This window comes from Mus caroli, chromosome 6, assembly GCF_900094665.2.
Source record: "Mus caroli chromosome 6, CAROLI_EIJ_v1.1, whole genome shotgun sequence".
Taxonomy (NCBI): Eukaryota; Metazoa; Chordata; class Mammalia; order Rodentia; family Muridae; genus Mus; species Mus caroli.
Genome location: NC_034575.1, coordinates 24,554,808 through 24,574,283, shown reverse-complemented (window position 1 = coordinate 24,574,283; position 19,476 = coordinate 24,554,808). Strand labels below are relative to the sequence as shown.

At 47.4% G+C, this 19,476-nt stretch overlaps 1 protein-coding gene across 6 annotated transcripts in view; it reads right to left on the bottom strand.

The window, feature by feature from the left end:
- Positions 1–254: 254 nt before the first annotated feature.
- The window catches only part of Tspan33 (tetraspanin 33), a 23,588-nt gene continuing 4,366 nt past the window's right edge, over positions 255–19,476 (bottom strand). The window contains exons 2-9 of one of the 6 annotated variants that reach the window (XM_021165021.2): positions 17,504–17,574; positions 8,703–8,760; positions 8,022–8,149; positions 7,668–7,742; positions 5,235–5,330; positions 1,985–2,113; positions 1,467–1,628; positions 256–1,282 (exon numbers count right to left, since the gene is read on the bottom strand). In XM_021165021.2, the coding sequence (XP_021020680.1) occupies positions 1,181–1,282; positions 1,467–1,628; positions 1,985–2,113; positions 5,235–5,330; positions 7,668–7,742; positions 8,022–8,149; positions 8,703–8,751 (741 nt within the window). In that variant the 5' untranslated portion in view covers positions 8,752–8,760; positions 17,504–17,574 and the 3' untranslated portion in view covers positions 256–1,180. Of the gene's footprint in view, positions 1,283–1,466; positions 1,629–1,984; positions 2,114–5,234; positions 5,331–7,667; positions 7,743–8,021; positions 8,150–8,702; positions 8,761–17,503; positions 17,575–19,476 lie in introns of all 6 variants that reach the window. The other 5 variants (XM_029479008.1, XM_021165018.2, XM_021165019.2 and 2 more) reach the window with 5 other exon arrangements.

The window sequence follows — 19,476 nt, the reverse complement described above, 5'->3', positions numbered from 1 at the left end:
GCAAGCAAACAAACAAAAAATTAAGGTTGGGATTTTTGGATAAGGTAACACCATTCCTACAGATCTGTGCCTTGAATCATTCTACCTAATTTAGACCCGGGGGTTCGACCCTAAGTAGGTGGGTCATGCGAGGGAACTGGAGGCTTTGTGCGGATCAGGGGTCTCAAGTCTCTTCCAGAAGGCAGGCCCACAGTTTGGTCCCTTCTACATTTCTTCTAGTTGCCCAAATGGAAAATTGATGTAGGACAGCTTAGCCCATGTCAACAAACTTTTATTGCCATTTCTGCCAGATTCCCGATTCTTACACTGTAGAAACACTGAGTTCTGGTGCAGGGGATGCGGGTGGGGGGTGGTGTCACTCCTCTGCCAAGTTAAAGAAAACCCCACTTGCTGGGGCGGGAAGGCCAGACAGAGAGGAATTCAAGGGCATATATGGCTTAGTCCGGCTTCTGCCGAACGCAGAATATAGGGACCACGGTTCCAAACATTTTACAGAGCGGGTGGGGATGAATTTGGCTGCGGTTATACCCCTTGCCCTTGCTGCCTTGTTTCCATGGAGATGAGGGAGGGGCAGGATATAGCTCACTCTGACTACCTGGGAGTGCGGCTAGGCAAGCATTTGGTAAACATACCCCCTTCACTCCTATCCCCCATATGCCCTGCGGTCCGGTCCAACCCCTAGGCTCCAGCTGCTCTGCCCGCTGCACTCCCAGCCTCTCTGGAGGCGGAATTGTGCCAACTGGACTCCTGCAGGGCTGCCAGTGTCTGTGCACAGCCAGGTCTCCCTGGCAGCAGACTCTGTCCACCTAGCTCAGCAGCAGCCTTAACAGAGCTGTCTGTTGTGCCTCAGCGACAAGTATGCAGCTAGTAACCCTACAGCTTTCTGTGCCGCCGCTGTTTCCACACCTCTGCCCAGAGGAAACTAAAAACACAAACTCAAATGTTCAAGGTTACAAACAGGATGAAATAATTCTCGGACAATGCTGAGGCTAGGATGGGGAGATGAGGCACATCCTTCGGAGACCTGAGCCATCTGTGTCCTGCCTTCTGGAGCTTGCTTCTTTCCACTGGGCCCTCATTTGGGGGCTGGAATCCAAATCTGCACTGGGTGCTCTCAGCACCCTCTGCTGCTGGTCCTTGAGATGCTCGTCGCCACGGTAAGGAGGCGCAGGAAGGATTCTCAGTACCACGGGTCAGCTCGGTGCTGTTGGTTGTAGAGCTGTAGCTTGATCTGATCTTTTATTTGATTCACGAGGACCTGGGACAGCAGGATTCCCACCAGCTGCAACGGGCAGAAAGGAATCAGGGTGGACTATCCTGCTATCCCAGGCTCAGTCCTTCCAATGCAGCAAGCACATCCCTCTCTGGTCCCTCTGCTATGTCAGTACCCAACTGATCCCTGGGTGTCTCTACAAAAGACAACCTTCGCAGAGTGTGAGACCTACCAGTTGGGCAGGGTAAGTTACCTGGGGGATGGCCAGGCCTAGTGCCACACCACCAAGCAGGAACAGGTTGCTGTGTATCCAGTTGACCAACTTGTCAATACAGCCATTGGTGTAGATGACCTTACTAGCTTCCAAGTAGTCCAGAGCCTGCATACCTTGGCCACACATCGTGTTGATCACTGCCTGAGGAAAATGTTGAGAAGCCAAATGGTACTCCCACACCAAGAAACACTGGCTGACAAACCTGCCAACTTTCCCAACCCCCCTAAGTTGTTAGAGAATGTCTGTGGAGAACACTGGAGTAAAAATGGCTAAATACAAAACTCCTTTCCTTTGAGCTCTCTTGGCCCAACCATCCCCTTATCTCTGTCCCATGTGGGCTCAGAGTAAAAGGCTAAAGTGACCATCACAGTAGGGTGAAGACAAACCTGCACAGCCACCTGGTTAAGCTCAGGAAGGAGTGTCACCATAACAGCTTTTCTGCCCAGGAAGTAACTTGGAGCTTACTTGGGAGGAAATGACAAGCGGTGTTTGCTCACCTGGTTGGGGGTGGGCAAACAACAGGAATAAGGCACAGAGCAGCGCTCCCGGCTAGGGTTGTCCTCCGAGCAGTTGAAGTACATATTCTGAGACCAGTCTCTGTAGGAGATCCCTCCGCAGCAGCTGAACTGCAACACAGCCCACCAGAAAGGTTAGGAATTGCTGATCCCCCACAGGGAGGGGCCAGGGGACTCACCAAGCTGAAGGCGAGCTTCCATTGTAACTTCAAGGTACTGCAAGCATATGAGGGACCCAAGCTTCTCTGTTCTTTCACTAAAGAAATTCTCTTAATTCCTTCTTTATCTCATTATAACTTAGTGCTTTATACTCCAGCTGGCTTGTGCACACGCGCATGCACACACACACACACAGAGAGAGAGAGAGAGAGAGAAAGAGAGAGAGAGAGAGATTATTCAGATTTTACCTCTTGAGAGAAGGTTCTGAATTTACAACCCTATAAACCAGTCTGGAAAGGGGATATTCAAGATTACTGGCTTGGACCAGGGGTGTTAGCAATAGAGCATATGCTTAAAGTGTTTGACCCCTGGATTCACTCCAGCACTACTAAGAAAAAAATATTTTTAAAATATCCAAACCCAAAACCTTGACATAAGAAAAAAAAATCACAAGCTGAGTGTGGTGGCGCACACCTTTAATTCCAGTACTTGGGAGGCAGAGGCAGGCGGATTTCTGAGTTCGAGGCCAGCCTGGTCTACAGAGTGAGTTCTAGGACAGCCAGGGCTACTCAGAGAAACCCTGTCTCAAAAAACCAATAAAATAAAATAAATCACAAGAAGAAAATCTTCAATATCAGGATCTCACAATTACTCCATGGAAGCAAACTGGATCTCAAAGCTGAGGGCTGCTGAGCCAGAGGAACAGAGATGCAGCACTGGTGTTGAAGATGCCTTCATTCAAAATGTAACTGAGTCACAGCAGCCTAAACTAGAACACCAAACGTGAAAGTGACTGAGGTGTCCACCCACAGATAAACAGAACGAGGAGGCAGTCACACCGAGTATTATTTAGCCTTAAAAAAGGAAATTCTAACACATGCTACATACAGCATGGATGACACCTGACAACATGCCAAGTAACAGTAGTCAGTCATGACAGGACACATAGGTATAATCCCATTCACATGCTGTTATATTCACATGACAGGACACATAGGTATAATCCCATTCACATGGTGTTATATTCACAGAAGGTTGAATGGTGGTGGCCTCCACGAGAGGGAAATGGAGAGAGTTTAATGGGCACAGTTCATCAGGGAAAGAAGGAAAGGTTTTTTGTGTGTGCGTGTGCGCGCGCACGTGTGTGTATGTGTGTGTGCCTGTGTGTACACGTGCCATGGCGTACATGGAAAGGCCAGATGACAACTTTGGGGAGTTAGTTCTTCCCTTCCACAGTGGATCCCTGGAATCAAGCTCAGGCTCTCTGTCAGGGTTTTATAAAAAGCACATTCAGGCTTGAGAGATGGCTCAGCGGTTAAGAGCACTGATTGCTCTTCCGAAGGTCCTGAGTTCAAATCCCAGCAACCACATGGTGATTCACAACCATCCGTAATGAGGTCTGACGCCCTCTTCTGGTGTGTCTGAGGACAGCTGCAGCGTTCTTACATATAACAATTAAAAAAGCAGGTTCATCCACTGAGCTGTTTCACTGTCCTGAAGAGATTTTTGTCTTGTTTTGTTGTTGAGATGGGGGTTCCTGTAACCAGCTGGCCTAAAACTCAATATGAAGCCAAGTCTAGCTTTGAACTGCTAATCTTTCTAATTCCATCTTTTCAAATAGAAGGGACAGTGTGCACTGCCATACAGGCAAAGATGGAAAAGTTCTGCTAACAGATGGTGGTTATGGCTACATACAATATGATTACCCCCTCTTTTTTGTTTTTAGAAGATTTATTTATTTATTATATATAAGTACACTGTAGCTGTCTTCAGAAGAGGGAGTCGGATCTCGTTACGGATGGTTATGAGCCACCATGTGGTTGCTGGGATTTGAACTCAGGACCTTCAGAAGAGCAGTCGGGTGCTCTTACCAGCTGAGCCATCTCACCAGCCCACCCCCTCCTTTTTTAAAGATTTATTTATCTTATTTATATGAGTAACTATCTTCAGACATACCAGAAGAAGGCATCAGATCCCAGTGAGCCACTATGTGGTTGCTGGGAATTGCAGGACCTCTAGAATAGCAGTCAGTACTCTTAACCACTGAGTCATCTCTCCAGCCCAACGTTTCTCCTTCTATGCTGGGATTGAACCTAGGGCCTCAAACATACAAGGCAGGTGCTCACCTCTGAGCTATAACCCCAGTGTCTCAGTAGTTACTCAGGCTGTCCCTGAACTGACTGAATAACCCAGGTAGGCCTTGAACTCTGTCTTAGCCTCCCAACTAAGAAGGATTACAAGTTGTGTCAATACATCCACTTAATGTAAATCTTTTCAATACATAAAATGGGCAAATTCTGGGTTATGGGTATAGCTCAGTGTTGTAGAGTATTTGTCCATGGTGCTGACAGCTCTGGGTTCTACTCCTGATTTTACAAAAACAAGCAAAACAAAACAAAATGGCCTTTGTTTTTGTTTTCTGTTTGTCTGTTTGAGACAGGGTTTTACTGTGTAGCCCTAGCCGTCCCAGAATTCACTCTATAGACCAGGCTAGCCTAGAAGTCAGAGATCCACCTGCTCTTGTGTCTCCAGAGTGCTAGGATTAAAGGTGTGTGCTACCACCACCTGGCACAAAATAGTATTTTTTGATTACATATATTTTGTCACAATTTTTAATGTGATATATAATAATTTTTGATTATTCCTCATTCCCCTATAGGTAATCCCTTACAATTTTTTTAATTCTTCCAGAATCTTTTTGTAAGACTAATAATCTTTCCTTTCTTCTTCTTTATATAAGCATATATATTATATATATGTATCATATGTGTATATTATAATATATACATCTGTGTATATATACACATATGTGTGTATATATAAACATATATATATATATACACACAGATGTGCGTATGTACACACATTTGTATATGTATATTATGTATATATGTAATGCTATATATAACATTCTATGCCCTTAGCAGTACCTGCCCCCACAAAGCCCTTCTTAGAATACATTATTTATCAGGTAAAAGAAGTCCATTGGCCTAGAGAGTGAGGCGTTTCTTGCAGTAACATTTTTACCCCTGCCCACAGGGCACTGGGTGATCACACCACACTTGGCTGGTACCTTCTTCTGGCCAAAGTCAATGAGGTTCTGCAGATCCAGGTCATCTCGATAATGCACGATAGCATTGTTGATGATCTCACTCACTTTCCCTCGAGCCTGCCAGACACAATCAGGACACAGGATTAATTCATAATTATTAATCCCTTCAGAAATAACAGCAAACCCAGATCAGCATTTGCGGTGGTTTGAATGAAAATGTCCCCCATTGTCTCAGATGTCTGAGTGCCTAGTTGGTGGCACTGGGTGGGGAGGTGTAGGTAGCGTGGCTTTGTTGATGGAAGTATGTCACTAGGTGTGGGCTTTGAGGTTTAAAAGCTACATGCCATTCCCAGGACACTCTCTGTTTCCTGCCTGTTCAGGGCGTGAGTTCTCAGCATCCTACGTCTGCCACCATACCCGTTGTGGCTGCCACATCTCCCCACTACGCCAGACTTACCCCTTTGGATCGGTAAGCCCAAAGAGACTCTTCTAAGTTGCCTTGACCATGGTGCTTTATCACAGCATCGGGAGAGTCACCAACACTACTGGTTGTGTCTTTTGCTCTCCTCTCCAGATGTCTCTATGGTTTACTGTCACAGCACATTTTGTAGGGTCAGAGGCCCAGGGTAGCCCTTCCCTCCCTCGTGCCAGGTTCCAGAGGATCAGCACAGGCTTGGTAAGGCTCTCCCCCTATTCTGGGTGCATGCTAACAGCCACTAAAGCTAGTGCAGCCAAACAGCCCTAAGTCCCTGCGTACTGTCCCAGCTCCAGTTTCCACCATACCTATGCCCTGTCACCAGCTCCTATGCCTGCCTCCCTTTTTATACACTGGATAACCCTATCTCACCCTGTGGGTCATTAACTCACTAGAGAGCCTCACTCTACCTCAAATTCATCCCAAGGCCTAAAAATTGAGAAGCCCTGTCACTGTCAGACCCATGTCACTAAAAGGTATTAGTAACTGCCTCCCAAGAGTTGGGGGGGGGGCAGGGAATCACAGACTAAAATTAAAATTGGGGCAGCTACCAATTCATATTCCCTCAGCTCATCTTTAATCTGAAGGAGATCTTGCAAGGGAAGACGTTGGTTGGTTCAGGCCCATCCACTCTGCCCTGGGTGGACCAGTGGACCAGGGCAACAGTGCTCCTGACATCACAGCTTCTCAGAACTCTCCTTCAGAACAATGCAGTGTTATCTACCTCTCTCTACCTACCTCTGCATAGTAGTACCCAGAATACTTGTTGACTGGTGCAGTGAGGGAATTTTGTTTTGTTTTAGCAGGAAGGGGCTCACTAAGTGGAGACACTGACCTCTAGTGGACACAAGAAAACTGCTCTTTAGACTCAGATCTACTTCATTAAGCCAGAAGGACTTGTCAACTACAAATCAGCTCAGCAGCTCCTAGCTGCTTGTACCAGGGTCTCTCTCTGCTCAACTACTTTTTCCTAGGGCTTTGTGTGTGTGTGTTATTGAGACAGGGTTTCTCTATATAGTCCTAGCTGTCAGAACTCACTATGTAGATCAGGCTGGCCTGGATTGCTTCTAGAGCACTGGGATCAAAGGTGTGTGCCACCACCCCTGGCTTCTGTTCCTGTGATGTTATTTCATAGTCTTGTATTTTATTCCTGGTAGCTATTTGTAACTTGAGAATGGAATTCTGATTCATTTTTCTTCCCCCCCTTTTTTGGGGGGAGGTGTTGTTTTGTTTTCAAGGTGGGGTCTTATTAGGTAGCTCAGGTTGGTCTGGAATGCACTCTGTAGACCAGGCTGTCCAGGAACTCAGAGATCCACCTGCCTTTGCCTCCCCAATGCTAGGAATAAAGGGATGCACCAACACACCTTGCTACACTTTTCCTCCTTTTTAAAAATAGACAGATTTCTCCCTCCTACTAGTCCCATCTACACTGGAATTTACAAGGCAGACAATGCTGGACTCAAACTAGTGGAAATCCCTCTGCCTCCAGTTTCCCCGTGCTGGGATTAAAGGAAATGCTGCTTCTTAATTAGGACTGTTGCCTCGGGCAGCCGACCTCCAGATGCGGGCAGCACGGTTCAGAACAGGGTCTGCCTTCCCTCTGCTTTCCACAGCTAGTTCAATAAACAGGGTTTGAGTAACAGTCTCTTCAAGTTGTCTGTGGTTTTGATCACTGAGTGCTACTTAGTTGTTTACCATTTAAGATGTAGGTTATTTTAATGTTCCTCATGTTTATTGATCCCCCTTCACCCACCCCACCCCCACCCCGCGCCATGGCATCAGGTTGTCAAAGGAAAACACCTTATAGTCATGAAATTCTCTTTAAATAGATTGATGTTAGAGGCCATTTATCCATCCCTAGGGGAAACCTTTCAAAGGCTGATGCTTCCCAGGGGAAAATGTGCTGTGGTTAATTAATCAGTAGGAACTTCCCCTTCCTCCCTCTGGTACCAAGAGGCCTCCAGGCTCCCCAGTGTTACCTTGTCTGAAAAGACGAAGCCCAGGATGCCAGCAGCCAGCTGCAGCAGGAACACGATGGTGAGGCAGAGGGAGAACTATGGCAAGACAAGGAACAGCATCACTGCTCTGGGAAGCAGCCCTTTCCAGGGCCAATGAGAGGCAGCTAGACTCTTCTCCACACCCCCAATACAACAAAGATTCCTGCCTCTAGGACAATGCTACAGAGGTGGCCACCCAGAGGGGCGGACAGCACAGGCTTAGAGGGTAGGATGCAACAGAGGGGACAGAATGGACCTCTATAGGATGGCAGAGGGGAGCAGGAAGCACAAGGAAGACGAGCGAGCAAGGCTTTTCTGCACGGCCTGACCACTCACTGTCTGCAGAAGGCAGATGTTCTCCCGAAGGGATCCGATACAGCCGCAGAAGGTGAGCAGGAACATGAGGACGCCCACCACGATCAGCAGGATAGCAGGGTCCACCGCCAGACAAGCCAAGGCTGCTTCTGGGAGAGAGGCTGACCCTCAGCCGGAGTCTGCTACCCACTGAGGGGCTCCCAGGAAAGGATGAGGGTGTACCCAATCTTTCTTCCTGTCCTGGGGGGAACCTCCTTGTCTGGTGGAGATTATGGGAAAGACCTCCTCACAGGAAAGAACAAAAGTGTGCTGGAGGAGTCCTGGCATGTAACTGGAAGAACTGGGGAAAGCCTCCATCCCAGCCTCACGAGTGGAGCAGCCACTTAGAGTGGCACAGGGCTCACTGGCTGGGCCGATTCCTAGATACTCTGCAGGGGGATTGAGGTTGAGTCGCTTCAGGACAGGCTGCGGGGCCAAGTCCGTGACTGCTCTCTGCTTCTGCAGACCTAGCTTCTCTCCAGGGCTTAGATCAGACAGATCTGGGGGTGGGGGACAGGAAAACCCACGGGAACTGCCAATCTCAAGTGGCCCAGTAAGACTGGGTTCAGGGGGCTGCTCCTCTGACCTCAGCCCAGGACCAGCGCTGGAGCAAGCAGAGGTGCAGCAAGGGTGAAGAGAGGCAGAGGGAGACCTATAACCCACCTGCGTGCTTCATTAGCCTGGCATAGACACCCACAGCCACCATGACCATGGAAATGACCTGTGGGAACAGGAGAGGAGTCAGGAGAGGCCAGGTTTCCAGGGCACAGGTGCAGCTATCTCCTACCCAACACCGCTAAGGGCGCTTCCGCTCCTCAGCATTTTCTCCTTCATTCTCTATAACACAATCATCTTGTGAGACAGATAGTGTCTGCATCTCACAGATGGAGGAATCAAGACAGTACAAGCTTCCAGACAGGTCTGGAGGCATAACTCAGGACTATAGCACAAGGCTTTGGATTCAATCACAAGCACCAAAACTTACACACACACATATACACACACACACACACACACACACACACACACGAACACACGAACACGTGCACGCGCACACACGCACAGACACACACAGAGACACAATTAAAACAAAGCATGGCCTTCTGAGAGATTCAAATACTGAACTCCATTTGGGACAACTTTCTGAGTTGCCGTTGATTTCTGCATGTGAAGATGGAATTAAGGACAAGGGACAGGTGTGATGGCTTATGGCATTTAATTTCAGCATTTATGAGGCTGAGATAGGAGACCAAGATTCAAGGCCAGCCTGTGTTACAATGCAAGAGCCTGCCTCAAAAAAAAAAATTAATTTTCACATGTGTCTGTGTGGGTGCCCACTGAAGCCAGAAGAGGGCACAGAAGATCCTTGGACCTGGTGTTAGAGATGAAGGTGTTTGTGAAATGTTTTGTGTGGGAGCTGGAATCTAAACTCCAGGCAGGTCCTGAGTTACAGCAGTGAACATTCTTAACCACTGAGCCATTTCTCCAGCCAAAACTATCTAAAATATAATCATATCTTTATTTTTCTTTTTTTCTCTTTCTCCCTCCTCTCCCCTTTCCTTACTGGTTTTTCAAGACAGGGTTTCTCTGAGTAGCCCTGGCTGTCCTGAAACTCACTCTGGAGACCAGGCTGGCCTCGAACTCAAAGATCTGCCTGCTGCTATCTCCCAAGTGTTGGGATTTAAGGTGTGAGCCATCATTGCCTGGCTAAACTTATATTTCTTACGTCTTAAACAATGTTTTCGGGGCTGGAGACGAGTTTCAGCAGTTAAGAGCACTTGCTTTTGCAGAGAACCTGGCTTAAGGCCCTAGCACCCACGTGCCAGCTCACAACCACCTGCAACTCCAGTTGTTACCTCTGGAAGGAACCTCTGGCCTCTGAGGGCACTTACACACATGCAGGCAAAATGCTCACATGCATATAAATAAAAACAAGTTCGTTTCCATTTTGACATCTGTTTGTGTGTGAGCTCCTGCTGCAGCACACGCATGAAGTCAGAGCACAGCTGCGGGTGCTGATTTTCTCCTTCCGCTCTGTGTCCTAGGATCACACTCAGGCTGAGTGTCACCTTGGCTACAGACACCTTTACCCACTAAGCCATATCGTCAGTCCCGAAAAAAAAAATGTTGTGAGAGTTGAATAAAATAATGCTTGGAAATCACCTAAATTTCTGACACTGAATACTATATACCATCACCAACAGGACTACATAGGATTTGTTCAATTCTGAATTCTAACTCACCTACATCAAAAGGCAGGCAGGTCTTCCTGGCAGATGCAGACTCTAGCTCTCTAACTCTATTGGAAGCCAAGGATAAAAGTACACACCAATGTGAAAGGCAGGAGTGTGCTTACTGGCTCTACCATAGAAAGGAATCTTTATAAACTCTGATTCCAATATGGAAGAAGACAATTTAGGCCTTACAAATTTCATGGCTCCTCCCTGTAAGAGCAAAGCCCATGAGAGGCTCCTAGGGGCCCCCAGAGGGGTCTTTGTTTCCAAGGCTTCCAAGAGTGCCTGGTAGCCCCAGCTTTCTGCTCAGCTTCCAGCCCAGTTTCCAGGCTGGTGCTAAGCAGCAACTCACTGTCACCATGGCAATAGATTAGGCCAGGCTCTGGCAGAGAGGTCTCAGCAGCAGGGGCTTGACCAGCTCAGGAGGGAAGGGTATAGCAGCTAGATCCCACATCCTGTGAGACAACACTCTGCAGGAAAGAGCCACCTGGGAGGTCTTCAGTGAGAGAAGGGAGCTGGGCCCTAGGTCAGGTAATGAGATTAAACTAGCCCTCTGTGAGGAAGACATTTTTCCATTTGGGAGTTATTTCTGAACATTCTTTACTATTTAGCAAAAGACAAGTATGTAGTTAATGCCAGGCCTGGGTTAAAAATAAGTCTTTGGAATGCTTCTTTGTGAATCCATAGTGCTATGGTTTCTTGGCCTTTTGGCTAAGATCAAGTGTGTGAGTCCATAGTGCTTCCTCCTGGCCCCTACTCAGATCCATCCTCTGACTCGGATCCAACATGCTCAGCCCTGTCTCCTCACCCCCACCCAGGTCTAGCCCTTCCTCTGACTTGGGTCCAAATATTATTAGCCTTCATCTTCTGCTTGGGATAAACAGGGCAGCTTACCGAGCCGAATGTGGGGCTGTAGGTGCTAACACATGGCCGGGCTTAGGAAACATGGGGGAAGGCAGGGAAACCCTAGGTCAGGGATGCCAGTCACCGCCAGGTCTGGACAAGCCCTTTAACAGTATGAGACACACCTGGGTCAGCAAGATGGCTCAGCAGGGAGAGGCACTTGTGTGCAAGTCTGGCAACCTGAGTTCAGTACCTGGAACCCACTCCACAAAACTCCTCTGCCTTTCCCTCTCTACTGCACAGAGCTGCAGTTGTGAATAGTCTTTTACTGTGGACTTAATTAAAAATGAGTATCTATTCTGTATTTTTGTTGCTCCTAGTCTCCTCACATGCTAAAATTTTCTAGATTGGATAACTTTGTACAGGGATCAAACCAGCAGGTGTGGTAGTGCATGCCTGCAGTCCCAGAGCTCTAGAAGGAGAAATGGGACAATCAGAAGCTCAAGCCTGCCTTGGGTATGTTGTAAGGGCTATGTGAGACCTTACTTCAACAAAAGAGACAGAGATGGGAGAAGAAGAATGGGAGAGAGGGAGAGGCTACATATCACAGGGCAACTTAATTCTCTCCATGGGCATGTAACTACAACACTTGCTCCATCTTCTGGGGTAAAGAGAACAATGCCCCCCAAGGACAATAATGTCCTAATTCTATGAGCCTGTGAATATATTATCTTACGTTGCCAAAGAGACTTTTTGCAAATGTGATTTAGGATTTAAAGATCTCCTCATTCCTCTGTCCCCATCCCACCCCCCACTGCCACTGCCCAGGACCCAATATGGTCACAAGCAGACCTTATCAGAAGGAAGGAAGAGGGGCAGATTCAGGGAGAGAGGCAGAACAGTGGAAGCAAGGTTGAAGTGATGCAGTACCATGGACCAAGGAATGTAGGCAGCTTCAGAAGCAGGAGCAGGAAAGGACATTTCCCCTAGAGAACACGGGAAGCAACATGGAATTACAGACGCCTTGGTGCTAGCCCAGGAAAGCCTGTTTTGAGCTTTGGATCTCCAGAAATGTGAAAGATTAAATCTGTGTTGTTTTAAACCTTAAGTTTGGGAGAACAGAAACAAATGTGCTATTCCAACCCAACCCACCAGCTGTTAGGTAAGGTGCCGAGGGCCTGTGATCTGTTACCCTGTAGGGAAAGCTAGTGCATCCTCAGCTTAGGGCACTGGCTCTCAACTTGACTGCATTAGAGCCACCTGGGCACCTGGAGGTGGAGGGGACTTTTCAACTCTCCATGTCCAGACTGCCCTGCAAACCAAGCAGTTTAGAATCCCCTGCCAGGAGACCCAAGCAACCGTAGTTCTGAGAGTTCCTGGTGATCCCACAGTGCAGCCAACCAGGAATGGAAGATAGAAAATCGGTTACATTAAGATCCAGATTGAGGCATGAATATTATTAATTGTTAACCTGATCGTTAAGGACATCTCTCTCCTGAGACCTCCAGACCTGCTCTTCACAGCTTTGTCCTTCACATATCCATCCCTGCCCTCACGTCCCACCCTGGAGCCTCAAAGCCGCTGCCACGACAAGGTTAGTGCTGCAGACATTACCACCATCAACTTTAAAGCTGTATGGAGCTCCAGAAAGGATTCAGACACTCACCTCTGAAGGACATCTGGCCGAGTGTGTATGGTGCTGTGGCAGCATGTGAACACCGTACAACCTCCCTCTCACTCTGGTAATCTCCCTATGGTACCAATCTTTAGCACAACATCCCCATAGTAAGAATCCCACCAATGGCTTGCTTTCAGGGGATAGAGATAAAGTCACTTCTCTTCTTAGAATGGGTTTTCATATAATGGACAGAATGAAGCCTGACTAGAAACTTTTAAAAGCTAGGTACCATTTTCAAAATAGCTGAGCCTAGCTTTTAGGAAAATTTATGTTCCTGAAAAGCTGTCAGTCAGATGATATAAAATAATTTGTATGTTCCAGTCCCTGTATTCTTATACAAAGTGAGTTATCACCTTGGAATGAAAATGGTCATCTGTAGGACTCTGGTGAGAAAGGGCTAGTTCAGGGCCAGAGCAGAAATATATTCAGATGAGCTTGGAACAGGCTGGGGCAGAAAGTAAGGCGCTGAGAAATAAAGCTGGGGTAGGGGAGCTGGGTCAGTGGGTCAGAGTGTCTGCTGGGCAAGCATGAGAACCAGTACCACGTAAGAGCTGAGTATGGCTGCTGAGCACACCGGTACCCAGCACTGGGGAGCACATATCTGCAGAGACTGCTGGTCTGCCAGCCTAGCCAAAGCAGAGTTTCAGCTCCAATGAGAGACTCTATAGGAAGGAAATAAGGCAGAGAAGAATAGAAGGAAAGACTCCGTGTCTTCCTTTGGCTTCTACAAGGGTGCTCATACACAGAGACATTTACCATACACAATCAGAATTCTCACACTGGGGAGACACAAGCACCAAGTGAATGAGCTATCAATGGCCAGAGGATCAGAGTAAATAACCATGATTCAATGATTGAGTGCATATTGTTCTTACAAAGGACCCAAGTTTGGTTCCCAGAAACCACACTGGGTGACTCACAACTGCCAATGACTCCAGCTCCAGGGGACCTATGCCTTTGTCCTCTCTGGGCACTTGACCTCATGTGCACACCTATACACAGCCCTACACACATGCACATGTACTTTAAAATAAAGTTAAAAATGTAACTGTATTAAAGCACTGCCCATAGTATAAAATAGTTGTCTGTGTACCTATATCAATACAAATAAATGACTTAATAGAGACTAACTAATAAATGTAGCTATCAAAGAGGTAGAACAGAACTCATTACTCCTTATGTGTGTGCTGTGCATAGTCTTTCTTCCAAAGAGCACAGCACAGAGGAGGAAAAAGCAACCGCACGTTGGGGAAACCAACCGACAGCCCCTCAGCCTCTCGTTCACGGTCGGTAGCAATGGGACGATGGTGACGAGTCACTGGAGGAACGTGTTACTTTGCCATTGTGGTCTTCCTCCTCAGAACCCACAGGAACACCAAGAACAGGCATCAGGCAGTTCTCATAAAGGGGCCATCTACAAAGTCCTACAACAATACCTCAACAACACCATCAAAACCAAGTCAGAGACTGTCACAACCAGGAGGAAGAGGAAGGAAACATGACAGCTAAATGCAGTGTGGGATCTGAAACAGGCTCCTAAGGGAGCCTGATTAAAGTTCAGAGCCCAGTGGGAATGCTGCTGACTGTAACAGCATACGGACCTACGGTGTTAGCATGGAGGAACTGGTCTGTGTAAGTACTTATTTAAAAGGGCTGGTGAAGGGATCAGTGAGTACAGGGGCTTGCCGACAAGCTATGAGAAGACATGAATTCGATTCCTAGGGCCCACATGGTAGAAGGAGAGCGCCAACTCTGGCAAGCTGTCTTCTGATCTTCAAACATGTATGTCACATGAATGCCCACACTTAACTTATACATATACACACAATAAATAAAAATAAATTTGAAAAAGTCTATTTAAATAAAAAACCACCCTTAAATTTTTTACTTTTATAAACTTAGGTTTTTGGGATGGCATTCTGTATTGAAAATTTTTTTCATATAACATATTTTGATCATGTTTCCCCCTCCCTCAATTCCTTTCAGATACCACCCATCTCCCTACCAACCTTTTTTTTGTTTTGTTTTGTTTTGTTGTTGTTGTTGTTGTTGTTTTTCGAGACAGGGTTTCTCAGTAGCCCTGGCTGTCCTGGAACTCACTTTGTAGACCAGGCTGGCCTCGAACTCAGAAATCCGCCTGCCTCTGCCTCCCAAGTGCTGGGATTAAAGGCATGTGCCACCACGCCCGGTCCTACCTACCCATCTTTATTCATTCTCTCTCTCTCTCTCTCTCACACACACACAGACATACACAGACACAGACACACCAGAAAAACAAGAAACTCAAGGGAACAAACCCCACAAAACCAAAAGTCAAAACAAGCAAAGACCAATAAGCCAAAAGAATGCTCAACCAAAACAAAAGGTCCGCAGACTACCACTGAGTTAGTCTTGTGCTAGCCAACAGCCCTGGGTCTGTCCTGAAGGGTGGCTGATACACTCAGTGAGAGTCCACTGAGGGGAGGTGATGTTCCCTTTGCCACTGGGTATCAACTGCTGCTGGCTTCCCTGCCCTCTTAGTGCTGGCTGCCGTCTGATTTGAACCTATGCACATTTTATGCATGCTGCCAGGCTCTGTGCATTCATATGTGCATCAGTCCTGCTGGGTCCTGAAGACATGGGTTCCTTGGAGTCATCCATCCCCTCTGGCTCCTACAATCTTTCTGCCTCCTCCTCCACAGAGTCCCCTAGGTCTTAAGTGGAGGGATTTGATGAAAACATCCCCATGTAGGACTCTGTGCTCCACTGTCTCTCACTGTCTACACGTTGTCCAGTTGTGAGTCTCTGTGTTAATTCCCATCTGCTGTAAGAAGACGCTTCACCAATGTGGGCTGACTGAGGCACTGATCTGCACCCCAGACCAGTGTGTGGGGAGGGACTAGTAAAACTGGAGATGGGCTAGACTGGAAGCTTGGGGTGATCTGTGTTTTAAATTATTTATTTAATATGAATTGACATTTTCCCTGCATGTATGGCTGTGTGAGTGTGTTGGATCTCTTGAAGCTGGAGGTACAGACAGTTTTAAGCTTCTTTGTGGGTGCTGGGAATTGAACCCGGGTCCTCTGGAAGAAGATCCAGTGTGCTCTTATTCACCACTAAGCCACCTCTCCAGCCTCTGGTGTAACACTTTTAAATGGGGCCCACATCATTACTGGCCTCAGACTCACTATGTAGCTCAGGATGATCTTGAACTCCTGAGGCTGTCTACCTACACCCACACCCACACCCCTCCCCACCCAGCCTCCCACTTTACCACACCTGGTATCTTACACATTTTTGACAGGAATATTACATAGATACTGTGTTGGCTAGTTTTGTGTCAACTTGACACAGCTGGAGTTATCACAGAGAAAGGAGCTTCTGTTGAGGAAATGCCTCCATGAGATCCAGCTGTGGGGCATTTTCTCAATTAGTGATCAAGGGGAAAGGCCCCTTGTGGGTGGTGCCACCCCTAGGCTGGTAGTCCTGGGTTCTATAAGAAAGCAGGTTGAGTAAGCCAGGGGATGCAAGCCAGTAAGGAACATCACTCCATGGCCTCTGCATCAGCTCCTGCTTGAGTTCCAGTCCTGACTTCCTTTGGTGATGAACATCAATGTGGAAAGTGTAAGCTGAATAAACCCTTTCCACCACAACTTGCTTCTTGGTCATGATGTTTGTACAGGAATAGAAACCCTGACTAAGACAGATACTGTTGCATTTTGAGGAAGCACAAGACACTAATTCCCATCTCATAAAAACATCATTTTGCTACCATGATGTTCTATTAGATATATGTCTCTGCATGCCATAAAACAACCCAGGCAGTAAGTACTCTAAACGAACAGTGTCCATGTTTCCATTACAGTGCTGTGACTGGGGCTTTTCTCTGCCCCCTTGCTAGCGCTGATTAGAGGGTGAACAGTCAAGGCACTGATACTATTCAAAAAGAAAACAGGAAGTGAAAAAAATCTCCATTATTTTGGCTTCTCTTGCAAATTAGAAAAAGACACCCATGGTTTGATATATGGAGGGAAATAAGTCTTGTTCTCTCCCCTATGGCACTGCTAGTTCAGGACCCTAAGGTGAGGCAGCCAACATAGGCTCCCAAGCTCAGTGTCAACAACTATGGGCAAATTGATTGCTGGTGGCTTGCCAAACCCTGAGGAGGCCCTGGGAGATAGGAGTGGAGCCCTGTTCCTAGGGGATACACACACACACACACACACACACACACACACACACACACACACGGCTTTCATAAAATAGAAAATACTAATTATTAATATAATTCTCATCTTTCTATGGCTAATGGTGAGACTGTGAGCAAAAAAAGTTAAAGCTGGCCCTTGGAGTCACTCCCATCCACATGCCCTTCTCTTTTTCCTGATGAAGGCTTCACCTAAGGGCCTCCCACCTCAGCCCACCCCAGCAGGGGACCCCTGCTGTTTCCAAGGACAGTAGTAGTAACTTCCTCCTGAGAGTGCCACGAGCCAGCACCAGACAAAACTTCATTTACTTACTTGTTTGCTTATGTGTGTGTCCACACATACACGTGCACGCCACCGTGCAAACGTGGAGGAACTGTTTCACTCCTTCCATGCTCTGGGTCCCAGGGATTGAACTCAGGTCATCTGGCTTAGTGACAGACACCTTGACCTGCTGAATTGTTTTGCCGGCCCCAGACTAAACTTAGATATACTAACATCTCGCTCAACCAAGAGGGCACTTACGTCTCCATTTTACAGAGCTGAGGTTCACAGCATCCAAGTGACTTTGCCTAGTTCGCTCAGTTAGTGAGTTTCTGAAATGGGAAAGGAACTTCTTCTAGTCATCAAAGCCTTCGGACCGCAGCCACTGGGCTGGCTGCCTTGTTATCTCTGCACCACAGTCACCCCTGATCCCATGCCTTCCCCATGGGGCTATCGTGAAGCAGGAAGAACAGCTGCCCTCAGTCCTCCTGGGGAGCAGCTGGCAATCTCCAAAGCAGGTGGAGCTCAGGGAGGGGAGAGAAAGCAGGAGAACATAGCAGGGCACCAGCAAGGCCTGGTGGGCGGCTCAGAGGCATCTCTGACACCTAAAAGGGGAAGACAGGGAATGAAGAAGCAGGGCCCGCCAGCTGGAGTGACCTCCACATTTTATAATCCATCTACAGACAGTTGGGGGTTGTTTCAGTGGCCCCTCCATTAGTCTCTTTCCCTCTTCTGAAGACGGTAATAAAGGATACACGTCTGACCCAGACCAAATCCTTAGCACTACCAAAGCCAAAACCAGCGACTCCAGCCTAGAGGAAGTAGAAATGAGTCTCTACTTTGTTTCTCAGGTATTCTATCCTGGTGGGTGGACTGCAGGAATTCACAGCCACCTAGAGCAAAGCAAGGCCCTTCCTCTTGTTTCCCAGGACCGGCACATGCCGGGCCTCTGTGTCATCCAGCACTGCTGTTCCCGGAATTCTGAGGAGACCACTGTGTGACACTGGCTTTTAGCTTGTACCGTCTGAACTGGACGGTATCACCTTGATGAAATGGAGGAGTTAGCAGGGCCCTTTCCTCATCATGCCATGTGGCTGACCTTGTCTTCCACAGACCATGCATGGCTGCTTTTTCTCTTCAAAGGCAATGCATGAGGAAGGGAAGAGCATAAGGACTCTCCATAGTATAACTGTTCAAATTTGACCGTTACCGGAATCCCCAAACTCAAACAGCTGAGGCAGGGGACTGCTGTGAGTTCAAAGATAGCCTGAGCTACAAAGTGAGGTTCCCCCAGCCCCAATCCAAACTCCCAGTCCTAGAAAAACCAGTCTAAAACATAGTCTGCTACCAAAACCATGAGGAGAACTGCACACTTCTTAAATTCTTTCAAAAAGATGCTGAAGCTTTAGTTTTCTACTTAGTACAAGACCCAGTAGAGCAGAGTTGCTAGGGAGATAAGAAGCCATTTGAGATGTGATGGCTCTTATCTCCACCTATGGTGGTTTGAAGTTTGTCTGTTCTTTAGCGACAAGGTCTTACTGTGTGCCCAGCCAGACTGGCCTGGAACTTGCCATGTAGAAGCGCAGGCCTGACTGAACTCACTGTGGAGTCTGTTATGGCAGAAGGAGCCTCTGCTTCTTCAGCTTCCAGAACGCTGGAGTTACAGGAATTCACTAGTGTGGCATTTCTGTTGTTTTTAAAAAACTATCTGGAGACAGGCATGGTAGCCACCATGTTTATAACATCAGCAGCATTCAGGAGGCTGAGGCAAGGAGATCTCTGTAAGTTTGAGGCCTGTCCCAATCAAAAAGATGGGCTGGAGAGATGGCTCAGTGGGCAAAACTTGTAGTAAGCATGAAGACTTGAGTTCAAATCCCCAGAGCCCGTGTGAAAGCTGGACTTAGTAGCACATGTCTAGAATCCCAGTACTCTTATTGTGAGATGGGAAGCAGGGATAAGAGAACCCTAGATGCTCTGAGGCCAGCCACACTAGCACAGGCACCATCGAATAAGAGACCCTGTCTCAAACAAGGTAGAAGATGAACACACACACCCGTGTGCACACACACACACATGCACACAAAGAGAGGGAGCTGGGGAGAGAAAAAAAAAATCCATGACAGCCAGGACTGCATAGAGAAATCCTGTCTCCAAAAAAGAAAAAAGAAAGAAGAGGAGAAAGAAAGAAAGAGAGAGAAAGAGAGGGAGGGAGAGAGAGAGGGAGAAGGAAGAGA